This window comes from Bacillus rossius, chromosome 2, assembly GCF_032445375.1.
Source record: "Bacillus rossius redtenbacheri isolate Brsri chromosome 2, Brsri_v3, whole genome shotgun sequence".
NCBI lineage: Eukaryota > Metazoa > Arthropoda > Insecta > Phasmatodea > Bacillidae > Bacillus > Bacillus rossius.
This window is the reverse complement of record NC_086331.1, coordinates 100,167,966-100,187,523: the sequence shown is the minus strand read 5'-3', so window position 1 is coordinate 100,187,523 and position 19,558 is coordinate 100,167,966. Positions and strand designations below refer to the sequence as shown.

The following is a 19,558-nucleotide window of genomic DNA, read 5'->3' as shown; positions in this document are numbered from 1 at the left end:
CAAAACATATACATATATTATGTCTTAAAGTTTAGGCATTGCTTATTAAATCCAAGCATTTTTTTAAATTTATTACAATTTATTTCGATTCAAAAACAACTCAGAAGAGATACAACTGTACTACTAGGTCTGTCAAGTATTTCATTGAAATCTAACGTTGGAAAAGCAGTAAGGCATGCTACTTGTGGGTACTTTACTTTTCCAGTCCATCTGACGCCCTTCCAAATGCAGAAGTAGCACATGACCCACACCAGCAGCAAGGTGCCTGCCAGCTCCCATCTGATGTTGCCGACATACTCCACTCCTTCCGAGATCTGCAGTGCGCGGCGTCTGCACAGCAATGAACACAGCTGTTGCTAGAAACACGTGTCTTTTAAACTTACTCTCACGTTTAAAAACTACACACAATATTTTTCAAATCTAATGCTTTTTTTTTCCGTAGTAACAAGTGCAACACACAAAGTTTAATTTTCTTAATTCGCCACTTGCAGTGACTATAGAGGGTCCTAATTGGCTACCTTCAATAATATTTCAAGTTAATGTAGTTAATAAAGCGAAAACTGTTCACTCGCCTCCCCAGACAACTTATGACGTAAGCTTATTTGATCATAACCGTGTGACATAATCTCAAATGACTCTCAATAAATGATGTCAAAGCTCGTTTGTATTTGCCAGATTCAAGCAATTTACTGCCAACAGCTTTTATTTACTTTCATAGTCCCTATTGGGATATAGGCGTTATTCGCCCCACTAAAACCTAATATCTGTTACATCTTAAGCTATTAAAAATGTCAAATTTTGAGGGAAAAGCAAGTCTTGGGGCATTTTGAAACTTTAAGATCATATGAATTTACAATGAATATACTTCTATTATTATTCAGCCCTTTAATTATTATTTCTTAAATTAACACTTTTTAATACGATTTGTTAAATAAAGTATTACACTTTAATAAATTATTTTTTTGTTTTCTATTTAATATCAATTGTTATTTTTTAAATTTTCTTTTAATACGAATTGATAAAGACGTTTATTCTGGAGCTTATATTTTTGCTACGAGTATGACATAAGTGAATTGTGTAAATTCTTCTCGAGTATTTATGCTTTTGTTTCTAGCCTTTTCTAAATTCTTATTACTTTATTTTAGTTTGATTATTTAATGAGCTCAAACTTTTAAAATTAATTTTTGCGAAAGTATTAACAAATAGATTAAATTTTTTAAAAATATTTATTTTGCTTTCTTTTTTTCATAGAAGGTTTAATTAATAAATCAAAAATGATTTTTGGAGTACCAGAAAATAATATTTTTTCTTAAAATTTAATTTAATCAAAATAAAATAGCCTTCCTTATTTTTGTTTGTGCTCTTTTCGCTTTTAATAATCTAATATGTACATAGAAGTATTGCTTTTGTTTAACAAAGCCTAGAGTTTTTATATAATATGTATTTCAGTTTGATGTTGAAACTGTATGGCGTACATCAATTATATCAATATATATTTATTTTATGATTTTAATTTAGAACATTCAAATACAATAATATATGAAAATAAATTAAATCTATCAATTTATATATTTGAAACGAAATCAATTCATTAAATATAATTCTTTAGATTTTTTAAAGCATATACAGTTATGAACATTTTACGCATAAGAGATGTAGCATAAATATTTCAAAATGAGTAGACATGGCTCAAATCTATGAGCGCCAAGTGGTAACTTGAGTGGCATGGATGTCACTTTAACTCTGCAGGTCCAGTTGTTTTAGCCTAACGGCATAACTATGTGATGCAAAACACTAACTTTAAGAAATACTAAAAAAATATATATTAAAATATTTTGGTAAAATTTAATAATTTTAGAAAATCTTCAAGATTTTAAAAACGTTTTTGAAAAACATAGATAACTTTACTATAAACCGTACTATATGTCATTTTTCAAGTTCTATATAAAATGTACAAATTTTAAATAAAAGAATTTCCTTTTTAATTTTCTAACTACATTTTAATCATAATATATTATAGTATGTATTAATTAATACACGCACAATTTATTTTGTGTGTTGAAAATCCAACTGGAAGTTTTATGCTCATAAATCAATGATTCCAACAGAATAAAACTAAAATGTGTAAGGTATAGCTATTAATGATAACAGCATCAGAACTTAAACAAAAAAAAATTAGCACACGTAAATCAATTGAAAACTGTAGAGTTTAAGAAACAGTGTGAAAATACGTGTAACTAATATAATTTAACTGAGAAAAGCACTTACTCCCAAAATTCCTTTACAGGATCTGTCAAGTCTTTGACCGATATGTTGTGTTGGTTGACTGCACATATCTTCGTTACTGTCGATACATTGTAACGTTGCTCCCAGCACGTGAGGTTACCCCTTTCGTAAGCATTCACGCAGTTGGGCGTGTTCCAGTAGTTGCTGCACGACCGCCACGGCACATCTGGGAACAATCACAACTATTCATGAATTATGAAAATCACGAGGTTATGATAAATTTAGCTTAATGATTATGCATATAGTACAATCGAGTTGGAATGTTTATTTTTAAATTTTGGCTTTATCTTAACTTAAAGTCTCGTCGACTTTGAATCGTTTTTGACGGACAAAAACAATACAATAGGTACAGGGAAATTACGAAGGAATAGTTCATCGCCTACGGTAAGTAACCATTCAGGCATTAAACCTGGAGAGATTTCAAGAGACCGTAATGAACCGAAATCAGGATGCCTTTAATGGGAATGTATGTACACTACGTATTACAAACCCAAACTAGGACACGTTTGCATGGTACTTTGAACCTTCATTGAAATATGTTTAACTCAGCAACTGGTTACGTGCAGTCTGAACACGTTTCGATTGAAGTCATTGCTCTCGTTCAAACTAAACTGATTCAAGTACTTCAGAAACACATACATACCTTCTATGCTTGTTTGTAACTGGCTGGTTAAACTTCAACAAACCACGGCCAAAAAAAAAGCCGAATGCGAGTCGTGCAGTTGCAGAAAAACCAAAAGATAAATAAAATATATGAACTGATTTGTTTTGCGCAAGTGAATGCCAATCCATAATAATTGTTTCTTATGATAGCTAGCCTGAAGCATGCAATTAAGGACTCATTCAAATAAACACCGAAACATAAACATTGCAATCGATTGGAGCAGTAAATAGTCGATTCCCGTGTAGCCTGACAAGCAATTTATTCTCAGTCAAGTAAATGTTTACAAATGTGGCTTTCTAAACATATTCACTTGATATAGTTTGGCTGTGCCTTTTAACTGTGCCCTTACCTGTAGTTACACAAATCACAGTTTGAAGTTCATGTTAATCGGTACGATCCTTGTGTGTTCATTACAACCACATCATCGCTGGCCAAACCACATGTGTATTTACCTCGACAACGGTAGGAGCTAGAACGTTGCACCAACGCTTTTACGTTAATTTTATGACAATTAGTTCCGCATCCGACATACTACCATCAAACACAGGCAATACTTTTTCGGGCATATTTTGTAACAAAACAAATGGCGCACACTGATAAACCACCTTTATACTTACTGCGGATGGTACCATATTTAAACCTTTGAATTTATCAAATATTTTGTTTTATTTTAATATGTACACAAACGCTTGTTGCTCTTCTTCACGTAACTGATATAATATATTTTCCAACCCCCCTTCTTCCCCCAACTTTTAATGGAATCAGATCGATATGGACGGCTTATATCAATTTTAACATTTTCAGGTCAGCAATAATTGGTTCAAGTTTGTACTCGTATTTCTGAAATAAGTAAATTTGTGTTTGCTTAATATTTTTTGTGTAAGATGTAGCCCAAAAAGTTTGAACTTGAAATATTAATTTCTTACTTACTTAGAGTCCCATGCACAGATACTTAAAACTTAAAAACAATAGGATACTTAAAAATTTAAAACAAATTAATGCAATCAAAAAACCACAATTTAAAAAATTCTTACCTGATCTAAGTGACATGAAGAAGTAAAAAATAGCCCATGCCAAAATGACTATGTAATAGACGTTCATCCAGCATGACATAACTGCTGCCGCATATCCAATACCTTAAAAAAATATTTTCATACAAATTAAAGCAGAGCCTAAAACCCCACAGAAAATTACGTACTTAGAAATAACTTTTCACAAATTCTTACATCAACACTATATGACTACTTAGAATAATAATTTTCACTTGCTAAATATTTCTGTTGAAAGGAATGCAATTAAAACAAAAAAAACTATTACATTAAAAATACTGTCAGTTAAAGAAATATAATATTTTTAAAAATTACAAAAACTTATCCTTTAAAAAACTTAGTGTTTTATTGTAGGCACTTTCCAGCTCAATACATTCATTTCAATACTCAGTTGTTTTGAGACATCGATAAAATCTATTACTATACCACATAAAACATTCACCAAGTGGCCCGATGCTAGGCGAACCATGCTCACTCATTTCAAAACATTTTTTGAAAAGTTATATTAAAAGTATTTTCATATGCCATTTAGAAATATAATTTGTGAAATAATTTTTTTTTAAAATGTTAAATGAAAATTCAGAAAAATAATATTGTGACAACTAACAGTATTAAAATAAAAAAATAAAAAAAAATTAAATTATATTCATTGTATCAAACACAGTAAATCTAAAAGACATAATATTTTGTAATATTTTAATAGAAAGAGTTATAACTATTTTAAGGAAAATATTATTATAACATTTAGTTAAAATACTATTTCCAATACATAGTAAAAAATATAAAACTATAATTATTTTCATCCACAATGTTTCGTGTTTTTATTTAAGTGTTTGGATTATTTTTTGATGCACATTATCACAGTTTTGAGTTCATGTAAGAAATTGAGCTAGCTTACTTACCTTAAGAAAGAGATTGTGAGAGGGCAAAAAAGGTGAACCGACTCATCGACATGTAGGTATATACATATTAATACATACATATTAATTCATACATTCATTTCATATAAATACACCACATATATAAACCTATAAATAAACACTGGGTACATTTATACGTAATTAAATATAATTATATAAATATAAATATTTATTGTGTGTCAGAAAGCAGTGCTTTTTTTATTAAGTGATTCATAATACAATGTTAAGTCAAAAATGCATTTAACATTTTTTCGTAAGTAAATGTCAAAGAAGCAATAGGAAACATAAAATTTTATATACAACTGCATTTTCGTACACCGATTATACGCACAATGTGTGTTTTGAAGTAGTCTTCTTATGCAGAAGTAGGGGAATGATCTTGAAACAGAAATGGGCCCAAGTAAACTACGCTAACATAGAACACCACAATTCACGACGTTCCGCCTCAAGCCTTGTTCCCACGGCGCGTGGCTTGGCAAACCTCAAGTCACTCGAGTGTGTCTGTGATCGCTTGAAATACGACATCGTACTATTGTCACAACGTGTGGCTTAAAAATCCTATAGTTTCACGAGTATGCTTGTGTGATCGCTCGAAATACGACGTCGCGCTGTTGCCATGGCGCAGGGCTTGGCAAAACATCGAGTCTCTCGAATGTGTCTACGATCGCTCGAATTACGATGTGCTGTTTCCCAAGTGCGTGGCCTGACAAACCTTGAGTCGCTCCTCGAGGGTGCTTGATCGCTTGAATTACGATGTCACGCAGTTGCCGCAGTATGTGGCTTGGCAAACCTCGAGTCACACGAGAGTGGTTGTGGTCGCTCTAACTACGACGTCGCGCTGTTCCCACGGCGCTTGGCTTGGCAAATCTGTGCATTAGTTGAACTGGGACTTGCCATCCGTCCCACCTCAGCCCTTTTCCTGTTCGAGCATTCGCCGACATTTCATGGGAAAGGTCGAGCCAAATCGAGTAGTAACGAGTCTTCGCTAGGATGACACACTTCGGGCCAGGCTTCAGACAGCTGTGAACATGGGAACGGGAACTGTGCCAAAGAATGAGCGCGTGCCTTTGGTGCTGTGCATCTGGTACAGGAGGGGGGGGGGGTAGCGGTGCCTCGCAGACTACATCTCCACGCCAAGGCCGAGTCCTAGGAGATCAATGGGCTCGGGCTGAGGGGACTGAATTGGTTAATTTGCTCAGGAGCGCGGAGAGAGAGACGAAGGAGAGGAGCGGGAAATGGCCACCTCATTACGCAGTCTGACAGTGGCGGCGGAGCCTCGCGTGGCTTGGCGTCAAGGTCCTAAGTACTGCCATTTTGGACGCCATCAAGGCGCAGGAAAGCCCCAGTTAAACGACGCGAAACGTCCGTTGCTTTGTGGGTGTTGCAGAAGAGGGTGGGGATGAACTAGATGCGGCAGAGCTGAGCATGGTGACATCCTTGGAAATAAGACACGTTCTAAAAATACAGCGTATAACCTATATGGCGATGGTGTTTGTAATAAATCCTATAAGTAGGGTGCATATATAATTAATATGACCTTAATCTCACTATATAATAAATTAATGAAAATAGTTGTAATTAATTATGAAACACATTAAATTCAGAATTATTTATGAAGCTTTCGTTAATATATTATTCTGAAAGTTTCGCAAATAATTCTGATTTATATATATTTTTTCTAATTGAAAATTCTAGATGTTAATAAACGTGTGTCATATGTGTTTTAAGACTTTGTCAACTTTGTAAATCTGAAAATCTGCACCATAAAGATAGAAAACAAAAATGTTATGACTTCTAACAATTGATATGATAAATAAATGAAAAACTTACATACTTTTGAAATCAAACGATTAACGTATTCTTTGTGTAGAAAATAAGCAGTTTTTAACAAATATGTTGCATATTTTTAACAAATAATGTAATTTAGTATAAGAAATGATACATTTAATTTATAATTTATTACTTAATATCTTATTTAACTCTCCAATTTAAAAGGTGTATTTTGCAAATAACCTTTAATTTAAATTTCATAAATATTTGTGTTCTGGTGTTTAAAACTATTTGCTGTATATAAAGCCTGGTCATATTTGTTGGCCAAACATAACGACATTATCTAAAAAATCGTATTACTTATTATAATCCACTCAATAAGTAAATAAACCACGCAGCTTTTAAATAAAAACTAAGAAATATTTGTAGGTATAAAAATCCACAAAATGTTTACGTAACAGGTATTTTAAAAATATGCCTATTTTTACTACAAATAAATTTAATCACTTCTTCTAGGCATATTTGTATGTAAATGATTGGTACAATTTTATTTTCAAACATAAAATTCCAGATAGTTTATTCTTCACACAAATTTATTACAGAGACCAATCACTTAAATACGGTCCTAAACGACACAGTGTGCAATAATCAACGTATCGTTACATATTTCTTTAAAGAAATCAGAATTATAAAGATACATTAAGTATTTATATTTTATTTAAATAATTTGAGCAATTGTGCAAAAAACGTAACTTTACCACGTTGCACCTTCTAAAAATAAAACATTGCCTTAAAAGAAAATATTATTTTTAGTCACAATAAGTTCAAGAACTCTAACACTTTATTGTATTCTAGGTCATGCTATACACAACTCGCAAGAAAGAGATATGTATGTTTAAATATGTAAATCAAACACATTTATCTTTAAGACAAGGGGTAACACAGTTTAGGTTATCACGTCACTTGCCACTCACTAGACGGCATAGTTTAAGTTTCCAGTAGAAACTAAATCGGAATATTTCGCAAGTGGGTTACGTGGCGGACGTTGCCGCGAGCTAGCGGTTTTTTTTTTGCGTACTTCCATTAAGCATTCCGTCGCTAAAACCACCAAAACTAATTGAATTTCTGTATGTACTGTTCAGCGGATTCTTAGGTGTTACCAAGGTTTGAAGATGAATGAAGTTTATTTGTTTATTTATTTTAACTTAAATTAATTTAAAACAAAAAAAAACTTTCGTTTTTTTTTTAAAACGGGGGAGTGATTTTAATATTATTTAAAAAGCTTTTTTTCAAGATTAAATTTTACGTTAGCCGTACAGTATTACATTTTGCAATACGTATTACATAACCAGAAGTTAATATGGATTTAAATTAGTTTTATAATGGAACACAATTATGTTACATAAAATTTTCTTTAAAACTCGTAGAAGGAAAGTAGCCCTTTTTGGTCCAACTCAGTTGCATGTGCTGACAGTGACAAATTAATTTATTTTGTGAGTTGAGGCTGTAAGAAATTATAAAATAAACACTAAAAATTATAACTAAAATTATTTTTACCATAATTTATTTAAAAAAAAACCAAATACCCTGAAAATCGACTAATTTAAAAATAATTTACCTTCATGTTTATAAAAATAGTTCAAATAAACTGTCAACAATGAGAAAATTTCAAGAACATACCATCAAAGTAATTTTAAACAAATTCTCGCTGCAAACCATTTACTATGATATAATAAAAATGAAAACAATTCACTGGCTCATAACATACACTTATAATAAATATATTTTAATTTTTTTATTAATACTTTAAATATGTTTCCTGCTATTAAACTATTTAAAAATTGATGATGGAGGTGATGATGATGGTGATGATGATGATGGAGATGATGATGATAATGATGATTGTAGTGATGATGAAGATGATGGTGCTAATGATAGTGCATATGATGATGAATATGATGATAAATAAGGTGGTGATAAATATGATGAATATGATGATGGTTTTGATGATATGGATGACGATGGTGATAATGATAATGGTGATGATGATCATGATGATGACGAAGATGATTTGGTCGACACGGAGACAGGTTTGACTACCCAGACATTGCTATGTGTGGTTGGCCTTGACTTAACTGGGGTGGACTAAGAGAGATGGTTATGCTGTGGTTCACCTTCACCTTCCGCAGTGCACAGGCGAAGGGACAAACATACATTCATTCCTCAACCAAGGACCCGGCCGTGACTGTACCCGGGGCCCTTGGCTCACCAGCCAAGAGCTCTAAGCACTTTTTATGTATTTATTTTTCATCAACAATGAGCCAACTTTTTCTTAACATACGTTGATTTCATTAGACAGTTTTATTGAATTTGACATGTGGGGAGAACATCTAGACAATACAGTGTACATCCGTGCCTTACCGGGAAAAAACGCAGAATACCTCGCACAGAAAGCCAGGGAGCATGCAACTGCGCTGCGGAGTTCGGCTAACTGGAAGGGCTCTAGTACACATGGATAGCGCACTTGGGGATAAAACATAGAGGTAGTGTTGTTTACCTTTGAAAATAGGAGCGATCTTAAATACTCCGAGGCCACCCACGGTGAGCATCTGGCCCAGAGCCAGCTCCATGAAGAACATGGGGATGCCCGCCAGGATGAGCGTGAGGAAGTAGGGTATGAGGAAGGCGCCGCCGCCATTCTTGTAGCAGAGGTACGGGAATCTCCAGACGTTGCCCAAGCCGATGGCGAGCCCCACGACCGACAGGATGAAGTCCAGCTTGCTGGCCCATGTGCCGCGCTCCGGCAGTGTGTCGTCCCGGTTCGCCATCACCACGCCCTTTCCCTTGGCCATGGTCGTGACGCCGGAGCCGCCGCTGCCACCGCCACTGCTGCCGCACTGGTTCATCTCCAGCATGAGCAGGTGCTTCTCGTTGGCCAGCGGCCGCTCGTGGACGTCGGTCATGGTGGGCAGAGTCCCAACAGCCGACCTACGACGCCTCCTGGCCTACCAGCATGCCACTCCCCTTTCCAACCTGTGGCAGAAAACACCATCCTGTGGCCTCAGTACCCGTGAAACCTCCTGTACCAGCAGCAATATGCAGCAGAACACACAGTCCTGCGGCCCCAGTACACACGACACCTCCTGGACCAGCAGCATGAAACCCCTTTATTCTTCGGCAAAACCCCATCCTGTGGCCTCAGTACCTGTGAAACCTCCTGTCCCAGCAGCAATATGCAGCAGAACACACAGTCCTGCGGCCCCAGTACACACGACACCTCCTGGACCAGCAGAATGAAACCCCTTTATAACCTTCAGCAAAACCCCATCCTGTGGCCTCAGTACATACGACACCTCCTGGCCTACCAGAATCCCACTACCCATGCCAACCTGCGGCCAAACACACCGCCCTGTGGATTGAGTTCCTTTGGGCTATTTTCTCCGCACTCTTCGTACCGACTGAGTTTGTTTCAACCCTCCTCGCCGCTGTTTGGGAAGCCTAACGCTGTTGTCGCACTATGCATTTCTGCCACTGCGGATAAAATTTCCACTACTTTTTTTTTCGCTGAATATTCTTTCGACTGCTCTTTTTAAAATGCACAATGCAAGTATCTCAAGAAAGCACTAAATATATTTATAAAAAATCAAACTGTAGACAATTGAAATAAAAGAAATCACCGAGTAGAAACTGGTAACCGTATAGTGTGACACCTACCTAACATGTACATATCCTCATTTATTTTCCCGAGAAATTTGCGTTCGTGCAACATCGGAATTTTGCTTCTGGGAAGGATTAAAATTAAATTAAAGTTTGGATTTGACTGACCGAATTAAACTAACCCAACTTTTTAGGTATGATCACATTCACCTGCGAAAAGAACAAAAAACAAAATAAAAATAAATCCGTAATTGCCAAATTCAAAGGAATTGCAAATGAGTATCTATGCATCTTAGTTTTACCTGTTTGTTCTCAACGAAAAAAAGTGTAATCATAATGAAACGAACTTGGAAGCGCCAACTACACATGTTTAATTTCCGATATTAAACAGAATATTTCTAAATTAGATAATTCAAAATGGTTACAACATATAATAATGCTTGTAATATTTTAGTCCTTAATTTTACTTAATGTACAAATTTTGTGAAAAACTGTTGTGACCATTCAGTGGTTCAATTACAACACGCCGTCATAAAAGAATTTTGCACTATCTGCTGAGAATACTAACTACTTATTGTACGATCCGATTTGAACATCGATTGTTTAAGCCATTTGCGATAATGTGTGCACAAAAGCATAATTTATTTATCAAGTTGAAAGGAATATTTCACCCCGAAGATATATACTATGTATGCTCATTTGTGTAGTTATTTTGGCGTCTATAAGTAAATAAAACACTTGAAATCAGATCTGTGTGTTTGTGAAGTCCCATTTAGTTTGAAACTAATGCTCATTGCGAGTTGCGATTCAAATATAACAAAAAATCGTTTTTTGAATCTCCAAACTTGTGTGGAATCTCAACACACTTCTTTAATATTGCTCTGACGTCACTCTAATCACTGAGAGGCGAATACCACATATCGCTTGACTTATCTCTAGATGAATGTATGAACTCAACCCTCCTGCACAACTATGCTGCCTCCACTGCTCTTTTTGAACAGTTCAGAGTGATTTGTTGTCATGCAAATATCCACAAGAATTTGCAGCACATCTTTGTTCAATAACGGCCAGCATTGTGTTGTGTATGTCTGGAAAGGTCTAGCAGTTAAAATAAGTGTATTTGTGGTTGTCACTTTGAACATTATTATTTACTATGCTTTTATGATAGTCTATTCATTGCCGAGAAACATAAACATTGAACAGCTAATTGTGGGACATTTTCACAAAAGTCATCAGTGCAGTGGGCCGCGGAGGCAGAGTGCTCACAGCACTCACTTCCCGCCAACACGATCAGGTCCACTTGCTGGCGGGGGTCAAACACGGGGGTTTTCACGTGTAGGAAACGTCGCGGACTTTGCCGTGATCTGATGGCTTTCTTGGGTTCTCCCCCAAATTCATCCCGCCAATGTTCTACTCTTACCTCATCATCCCTCATCACCTCTTATTCATCACCATCATTGTGACACAAGAAGGGGCATGATGGTATGAAACCTACCTACTCTTTCTCATCACGACCTACATTGGAAAAAATAGGTTTTCTGGGAGAAACTATCTCGGCCTCTGCTCTTTTAACGAGTCTGGGTCCGCCATTACGCTGTCCCTCTTGTGAGAAGCAACCCTTGTCGAATAAGAATGTATCCATTATAATTACAAGCATAGAATTAATATGACGGTAAAGCACAACTAAACGAACCAGGGATATCAGGAAAGGACTCGTTCATGGCCTGCAGTAGGAACCATCCCAGTGTTTGCCTGGAGTGATTTGGAACCGGGAGTCAAACCAACGTACTCTGGAAGGCGAGTCAAGTGTCGGTCTATAATAAGGAACTAAAAATGCAATAGTAAAAGGGGCTTGCTATTTAAAAAAAAAAACCAAATGCAAGTTTGTTAAGTGTCAGAAAATTTTCCTCTAAGCACGAATAATTTCGAAAGTACGATGGTGTTTGCGTTTTCTCGTGTCATTTCGCCGGAAGCCTTGGGCGCCGAAGCGAATGAGGTGATATTTTCAAAAATCGGTTAGTGGTTGGCAACACGAGCCGTTGTATTAGAACCCGACCCATGACAATTGAAGGGTTCTCATCAAGAAAACCCGTGTCCAAAAACTGATTATCCTAGGGAAAAAAATAAAATATTGCCACTCCCTCAAAAGCATTGTAATTTGATTAATATTGTGTAAACATGATCTGTGTTTATATAAACTACTATTAATACATACCACCCAGATGCAATGCATCCTTGGTTCCGAGAGTACTAGCTCAAAGTTGAGCACTTGTGGACAAGGGCTTTTTTCAGATTAAAAACCAAATTGCCTGGAAACATTTTAAAGGGAAAAAACATACGAATATATCAAAGCACGTTATTTCTTAGCTAAATATTGTTTTATTATAATGAAAAAAGTAGAAATAGGTATAAAAGTTTGAAATGCAAATTAAAAGTAGGTAAACAGATTTTACAATCAGTACCCCAACTTCATGGCAAAATTACCCTTGTCACTGTGACAAAAATTTTTTTTTGCAGAATAACATGTTTTTCTTCCGTAAATATTTATGGACTAGGTCTGATATTGCCAGAACCGACTTAACCAAGTTGGGAATGTTTGAGATGAACACCAGAATTCTCTAGAAAAGCTAAATAAATAAAAACGACAAGGGATTTTTTTATATGACCCCGGCAATTGCCATGTTTGCCCAGAGAGGCGGTGGCAGAGGCGCGAAGAAAAGGCGCGACCCAGCAAGCGACGACTCGGTCAGAGGTCAGAGGTTAGAGGTCGTCACCGATCACTCAGTGGCGGGGACAAATGCATCGGGGAGGCTGACAGGACAAGTGCAGTGATCGACAATCGCGACGGGCGTGCACTCATGAAAGGAAGTTGTATCCTAAATAATTTTGCTTCTTATATTTCATGTTTTTTCACATGACTTTAAATGAATTCATAATATAACCATATTTAATGATTTATAAAATAATGTTTTTCTAAACGAGCTCTTACTTAATATTTTTTATGAATTCAAATGAAGATATTTATGTAAGTCCTAGCATGTACTGAAGACATTAAATCGTGTGGTATACAGTTTTGGGTTATCCGTTCGTTATAGCATTCGTCTTCAAATCCTTTTATTTAGTATAGCATTCATAAAATCAATAAAAATTAGGTTTTTTCCAACTCCTGAAAAGCTCAGGTTTTTATGGTTCTAAGAAAATCGAATTTTTAATTTAAATAATTTAAAACGAAACCTACATACGGAAGGTTAACACAAAACTGTTTACCAATGATTTAAAGCTTTCAGTATATGCTAGGACTGAATAAAAATTTGCATTTACGGGCATAAAACAATTTAAGTAAGGACTTGTTTGGTGGAAAAAACCTTTCATAAACAATTAAATATGGTTATATTATGAATTTATTTAATATCATGTGCAAAAACACAAAATACTATAAGCAAATTAATTTATGGTACTACCTCTTTACTAAATAAGTCAGTCTGTTTTCACTGGAAAACTGTTCGAACTGGTCTAAACTCATTTTAATCGGAGATTTTTCAACGGATTTTCGGCTGAATTCCTTAGGAAATGCTGCGCAGTCAAGAGGGTCTGCTGCAGTGACGTCAAGGGCCTGAGCCAATAAGGCGGCATTCGAGCGCCGCAGGTATTTTAGGGGATCTGCGCTCATTTATACGAAATCAAATCAGTAAATAAAAATTTCCAACCAAAACCTTTTTATGTCACTTTGAGACATGGCCTGATTGTAAATTTCATAGTATTGGAGAAATATCATGCTAGAGGACGATATACAAATTTGTAAAATGTAGAAACACTGACCTGAGACAAGTAAAGCGCGCACTTAAGTGTAAATTTACTGGAACCTCTCAAAATATTTTTTTTTTCAATCCGACAAATTTTTTTTTTTTTTTTTTTCACTCAGTCTCTGAATCGGCTACGCAAAACAAAACTAGGGCACTTTAAGTTCCTAACGTCAATATTACGTCTGCTCTTCTGTGCATTTCTAACACTGTTGCAACATAAGAACGAAATTTAAAAATGTTTACGTAAGCTATGTATAGCTGTCTAAAATTCACCAGGATCATCAAATTAATAAGCTTAATATTAGCCAAAATTTTACTTTGAGAATATAGTTGGGTAGTCGTTATAAAATCATACGGTTTCGCATGTTAAGACTCGGTTGTGTCGTGTGCGATTTTAAATTTTTTTTATTTTTAAGTTAATATAAATCATAAGTTTTATTGGACGTAAGTATTATTATTCTCCCAAAGTTCCTCAAAAAGATTTTGGAGAAGTTAAGACAGCTTTAGATAAAAAAACGTTGGTGATGGACCTTCAAATATTCTGTTTCGAAGATATTCATTTTACAGGGTATTTGACTGGCAGTTGCATTATTTTCACCTGATGCGTTTACTTGGAAATTATTTCAAAGCGATTTTTTAATGTTTTATACTTCGTAATGATTATAAAAGCGAAAAATGGTTTACGTAAATCTATTGTCACCACCAGAATCAAATACTTAGTACGAAATATATGTTTACTTAATATTTAAAACACTATTAATATTTTAAAAAAATCTTAGAAATGTAACTAACATAATGAAAACTGAACGTATATTAATACAGAAATTTACATTAATAATATATATAAAATTATTTTGAAGGTAGTGGGTGAGATATATTTATTTAATAAGAATAAATAAATAATTTAAGCAAGTTAAATCACTGAAATTTTCATTTCAATTAATGTTCATGTGTTCAATTCTTTCCTACACGTATTTTTTTTTCAAATATACAGTTTAAATTCGCATATGATAACTTGTTTATGTGTTTAGATTATGTCGGGAAAAAAGGATTGTCCATGATATCTTGTACATTTTTATTTGAAGATATGTGCCAATCCTTGTCAATAATAAAATATAGTTATTATGTCTATGCCATTAAAATAATTTACAAACATAATATAACCATATTGATTATAATAATCGAAACTAAATTAGTCTTGCATTTTGATTTCGTATGTGACGCGGGGTCCCAACATTTGTATCCCCATGGCACGAGCTAGTGTTCCGATGGGCATATCTATGTTTAGCGAACTGTGGTTTATGTATTGATTTTTAGATACATGTTTGTTATCAAAGGTGAACGAAATACAAATTAATTTCAGGTAGAGCATAATCATTTGATATTTACAGTGTTTTCTTTGGTCTTGAAGGTTAACTGGTGGAAGTTTACATAAAAACCAATTTTAAATATCAAACAGGTTGTCAGAAAAATTGGCTTAAAATATTTAATGGAATTTTGTTAACACTTGTGCGAACGATTACTTAAATAATTTTAGTATAGGTTGTATTAATGTTCGTTAACCATTTTTCTTTTCCATAGTAAAATGTTTTAAATGTCATTGACAAATATTGCAAATGTTCTACTTTCAATTAACTTTTCGAAAGTCGTCAGAATTCTTTAAAAACTTGAATACAATAAAAAAATCTATGATTGGGTACTGTGACACATTAGCAACATTAATGTGGGAATCAAACCCGTTGAATGTGATTTAATTTTAAGTTTCAATAACTTTAATCTTAACAATCTTTCCAACACAAACCGCATTATCGTGAAAATTATGTTATTTTCTGTAGTATAGTTTAAAAAGCTCTGCACTCAGTACGTTACTAGTCACAACCAATAGAGTAGTCTACTTTACTTTTACCTCGAGTAATATGTTAGCTGTTCATGATATTACACTAAACGCAAATTAATCATGTTGAAAATATTTGTGGCAGAACACAAATAACTCTAGAGAGGTTTCGATTTAAAATTACAAATAGCCTTTAAATAAAAGTAATGGTGAAAATACGAAAAATTCAACGTGGTGTGTGATACCAAGCCTTAAAAAATTTTGAAATTTATTCTTCGCCAAAAAAAGTTGCCAAAATACGTGCAAGTAAGTGTTCACTGTAATGATCACTTGCTTTACCTTTCGTGGCTCGAAAATAACGTCTAGTAAATAACTGGTGAGAATATGAGTGTTCCAACAACATATGCAAGAGATCTGTTGGAGAAAATTAACAGGAATATCCCTTAGTTGATAGAAATGACAAGAAAATTAAACATTGATCCAGAAGGTTCTTCCCAAAAACACCAATAATAATGATCGTCGCCTTAACCAAGAAATGCTGTCTTGCTACACCGAGACAGGAGAAAAGTTGGTGAAAATGATCTCCGATGAAAACGTCTCATAGTTAATCAATCTATAACTGGGCAGGAAATTTCTGTCTACGGGTTGTTGATTTGGGGGGGGGGGGGGGGGGGGTATTTCTTCACGGACACGGACACAGCCGTGGTCGCCGTGGGCCGAAAACGCCGACTCCATTGCTGGTCAAAGAAAATTTCTAGTTTTTGGTAAAATGCCGAAAGTTGCGGCACGGCCCAGACTAACATACGTTCAATCTTCCGCACTACATTCACGTAATACTGTCTCGTGAGACGCCAACAGCCGAGACCTGTCGGTTCGACTGCCGAGCGATGACTGACCAAGATGAATCGCCGCGAAACTGAGCCGCTTGGACACATCCTTCTAGAACGTTATAGAATGTTACCAAATATCGCATATTTTTAACGTCTTAAAACCAAAACAAACAAAAATCAGGCACAAATAACCTTACAGAATATTAACAATCAGCTAAAATATATATAAAAAATAAAAATTTATATAAACAAAAGCAGCCAACACTTAAAGAAATAATTATACATCAAGTTCTTAGTTCGTTTACAATAAAAGACCATCCTTAACACAATTAATCAATAAGAAAACCATTATTCAAATCCAGACATGTTTGAATCTAAGTTTACATTTTACCTTTCAAAAACGATAATTGCCGTAGTAGTTTAATAAGTACCCTTTCCTGCCCTTAACACTCCTCTAGCAGATAAATGGACTGTCTGGAAGTTCCGACATAAAAATAAAAGCAAAACTACGTCTATAAATACTTATGTTGCACTGTAAACATTTTCAGCGTTACAATGTGTTGGTATTTGGTTGACTTTTAAAAGTTAAAATAATACAACACAGCGCGAATAAGGCTCGGTCTCACACGTGGAGCTGATTATTTAACTTTCTTGTCGTTACTTTTAAATAACGGCTTTTTTCTACTAGGTCTCATGCATTTGTTATTTTTGTTGTAACACACATATTCTCACCAGATATTTACTAAACGTTATTTTCGAGTGACCAAAAGTAACGCAAGTGATCATTATAAAGAACGCATACGTGACTTTGACCGCTTTTAGGTCATGATTAGTAGATATCTATTGAGAAAATTTTAAAGCAAAACATGAAATACAAGAAAGATATCGCGATAAATTAAAGTGAAAAGACCTGAAATAATAGTAACGACAAGAACACCCAAATCACTACCATGGTGTGTGAGACCAAGCGTTAATGTCTCAAATATTGTAAGTGAATATCAATGTTTAAAACTTGACATTTCTTTGAACAGTAAATCAATAAATTCAATACTCATAAATATTTTAATAAGCTGGCCCATATGTCCTACTTTCCACAAAATACGCTTTTTTATATTGTAAATGCGACGATTAGCTAAAGGACGCAGATAAGTGAATGATTGTTTCAGGTCCATTGCAACCAACTGTTCGACAAACCTTGGGAAAGTGGCACACTATCCAGTGAGGACAGACGACAAAAGTGCACTTTACACATTCATTGTTTTGGTAAAAACGTACAAACGTTGTAGGAATGGCAAATATATGCCGATATACTGAAAATATCGATATTTTCTGTTAAAAAATTCTTACAACGGAGAAAACATGCCAATTAATTATTACTTAATATGTATACTACTAGTAAAATTACAACTGTTTGAATGTCTGTCCACAGATTAATCAAACTTTCATTGTCCATTGTCTACAATTCACTCTCCCCACCGGAGCTGGGCTTGAAATAGGCCCTCTCTACTGCTCGTCTCTTACCGTGCACCTCTGTCCCAACACACTGCCTCGCACTACTCACTCGTCCGCCGCACATACAACACCTGGATGCTTCGGTCCCCAATGCACAACAAAGCCCGTCGTTCGCCGTCCACTTCAGCTCGTGAAGGAGTCACTCACCATCTTCACTCACTGCCCTCACAGGCCCGTCTCTCTGTGTAAATACCTACCAAGTCATGTCCTAGGAAGGTCTCGTAGCCCTCTGACGTGTCGCGTCATCACAATTCCCGAATCAATAGTAAAAAGTTCCGAGAACAATGGCGTAATAGTAACGCCACTTCACGCAGGTGGGGCTCTAAGAACGTGCCGAAACCTCAAGAGACGCAGAGAATCTCCGGGCTCAATGGCAAATCACTGGGAAAGGGGAATGGGTGTAACGAGGCTCCGCTGATAATCGAATTAGGCGTGTAGTGGTAATGGAGGAATTGGCGCTCCCTACATTGTGCTCCAACCGCAGGCTGTACAGCTTCATCGCTAACACCTCGTAACACTATCAATGTTTTGGAATCTATATTTTAATGCCTATATTTTTTTCATTTCTATATTTGGTCTCGATGGTATCGAACTGGAATAAAATTAATTTTTAACGTTTACCAACCACAATTCGGAAATATATACATCAACGCCGATTCCATACTTTTAAAGCACAAATATTGAATAATAGACTTTGATATGATATTGACCCTCATTTTTAAGGGCATTTTTAAGAAAATACTTTTAATTTTCTTTTTAATATTATTATTTTGTAATTGTGTGCAAGTAAATACAAAAATTTTGATAGTAAAGGCTTAACTTGCTTTTGGTAATTTCACTATAAAAGCTTAGACATATCAAAAACTCAATGTTACGTATATTTAAATATTCATTTCATAATAAGTAAATGAAGGGTATAAGGTTAGATATTTTGTTAATCTAATATAGTGATATTATCAAGCCGATCATATGAAGAGATAACGGGTGGAACTTTTACGAATTTTTATGTTAGACACTCGGGGCCAGAGAGAGAGAGAGAGAGAGAGAGAGAGAGAGAGTGAGAGAGAGAATGAGAGAGAGAGACACGTGTAAAATGTAAATTTATGGTTTTATGGTGCGCAGCAGTGTTGAGCGTCATATGGTAATGGAACCTCTGGGACTACGTCCTGTCAAAATAAACTCCTAAGTGACATTTTAAGAACTAACGGGTTACAGACAGTAATTAATTCCCCA

At 35.1% G+C, this 19,558-nt stretch overlaps 1 protein-coding gene across 4 annotated transcripts in view; it reads right to left on the bottom strand.

The window, feature by feature from the left end:
* Positions 1-19,558, bottom strand: part of LOC134529514 (sodium- and chloride-dependent GABA transporter 1) — a 66,207-nt gene that overhangs the window by 39,188 nt on the left and 7,461 nt on the right. For all 4 annotated transcript variants that reach the window (XM_063363677.1, XM_063363678.1, XM_063363679.1 and 1 more), the window contains exons 2-5: positions 9,247-9,722; positions 3,985-4,086; positions 2,269-2,452; positions 198-330 (exon numbers count right to left, since the gene is read on the bottom strand). In XM_063363677.1, coding sequence (XP_063219747.1) covers positions 198-330; positions 2,269-2,452; positions 3,985-4,086; positions 9,247-9,652 — 825 coding nt within the window. In that variant the 5' untranslated portion in view covers positions 9,653-9,722. The remainder of the gene's footprint in view (positions 1-197; positions 331-2,268; positions 2,453-3,984; positions 4,087-9,246; positions 9,723-19,558) is intronic.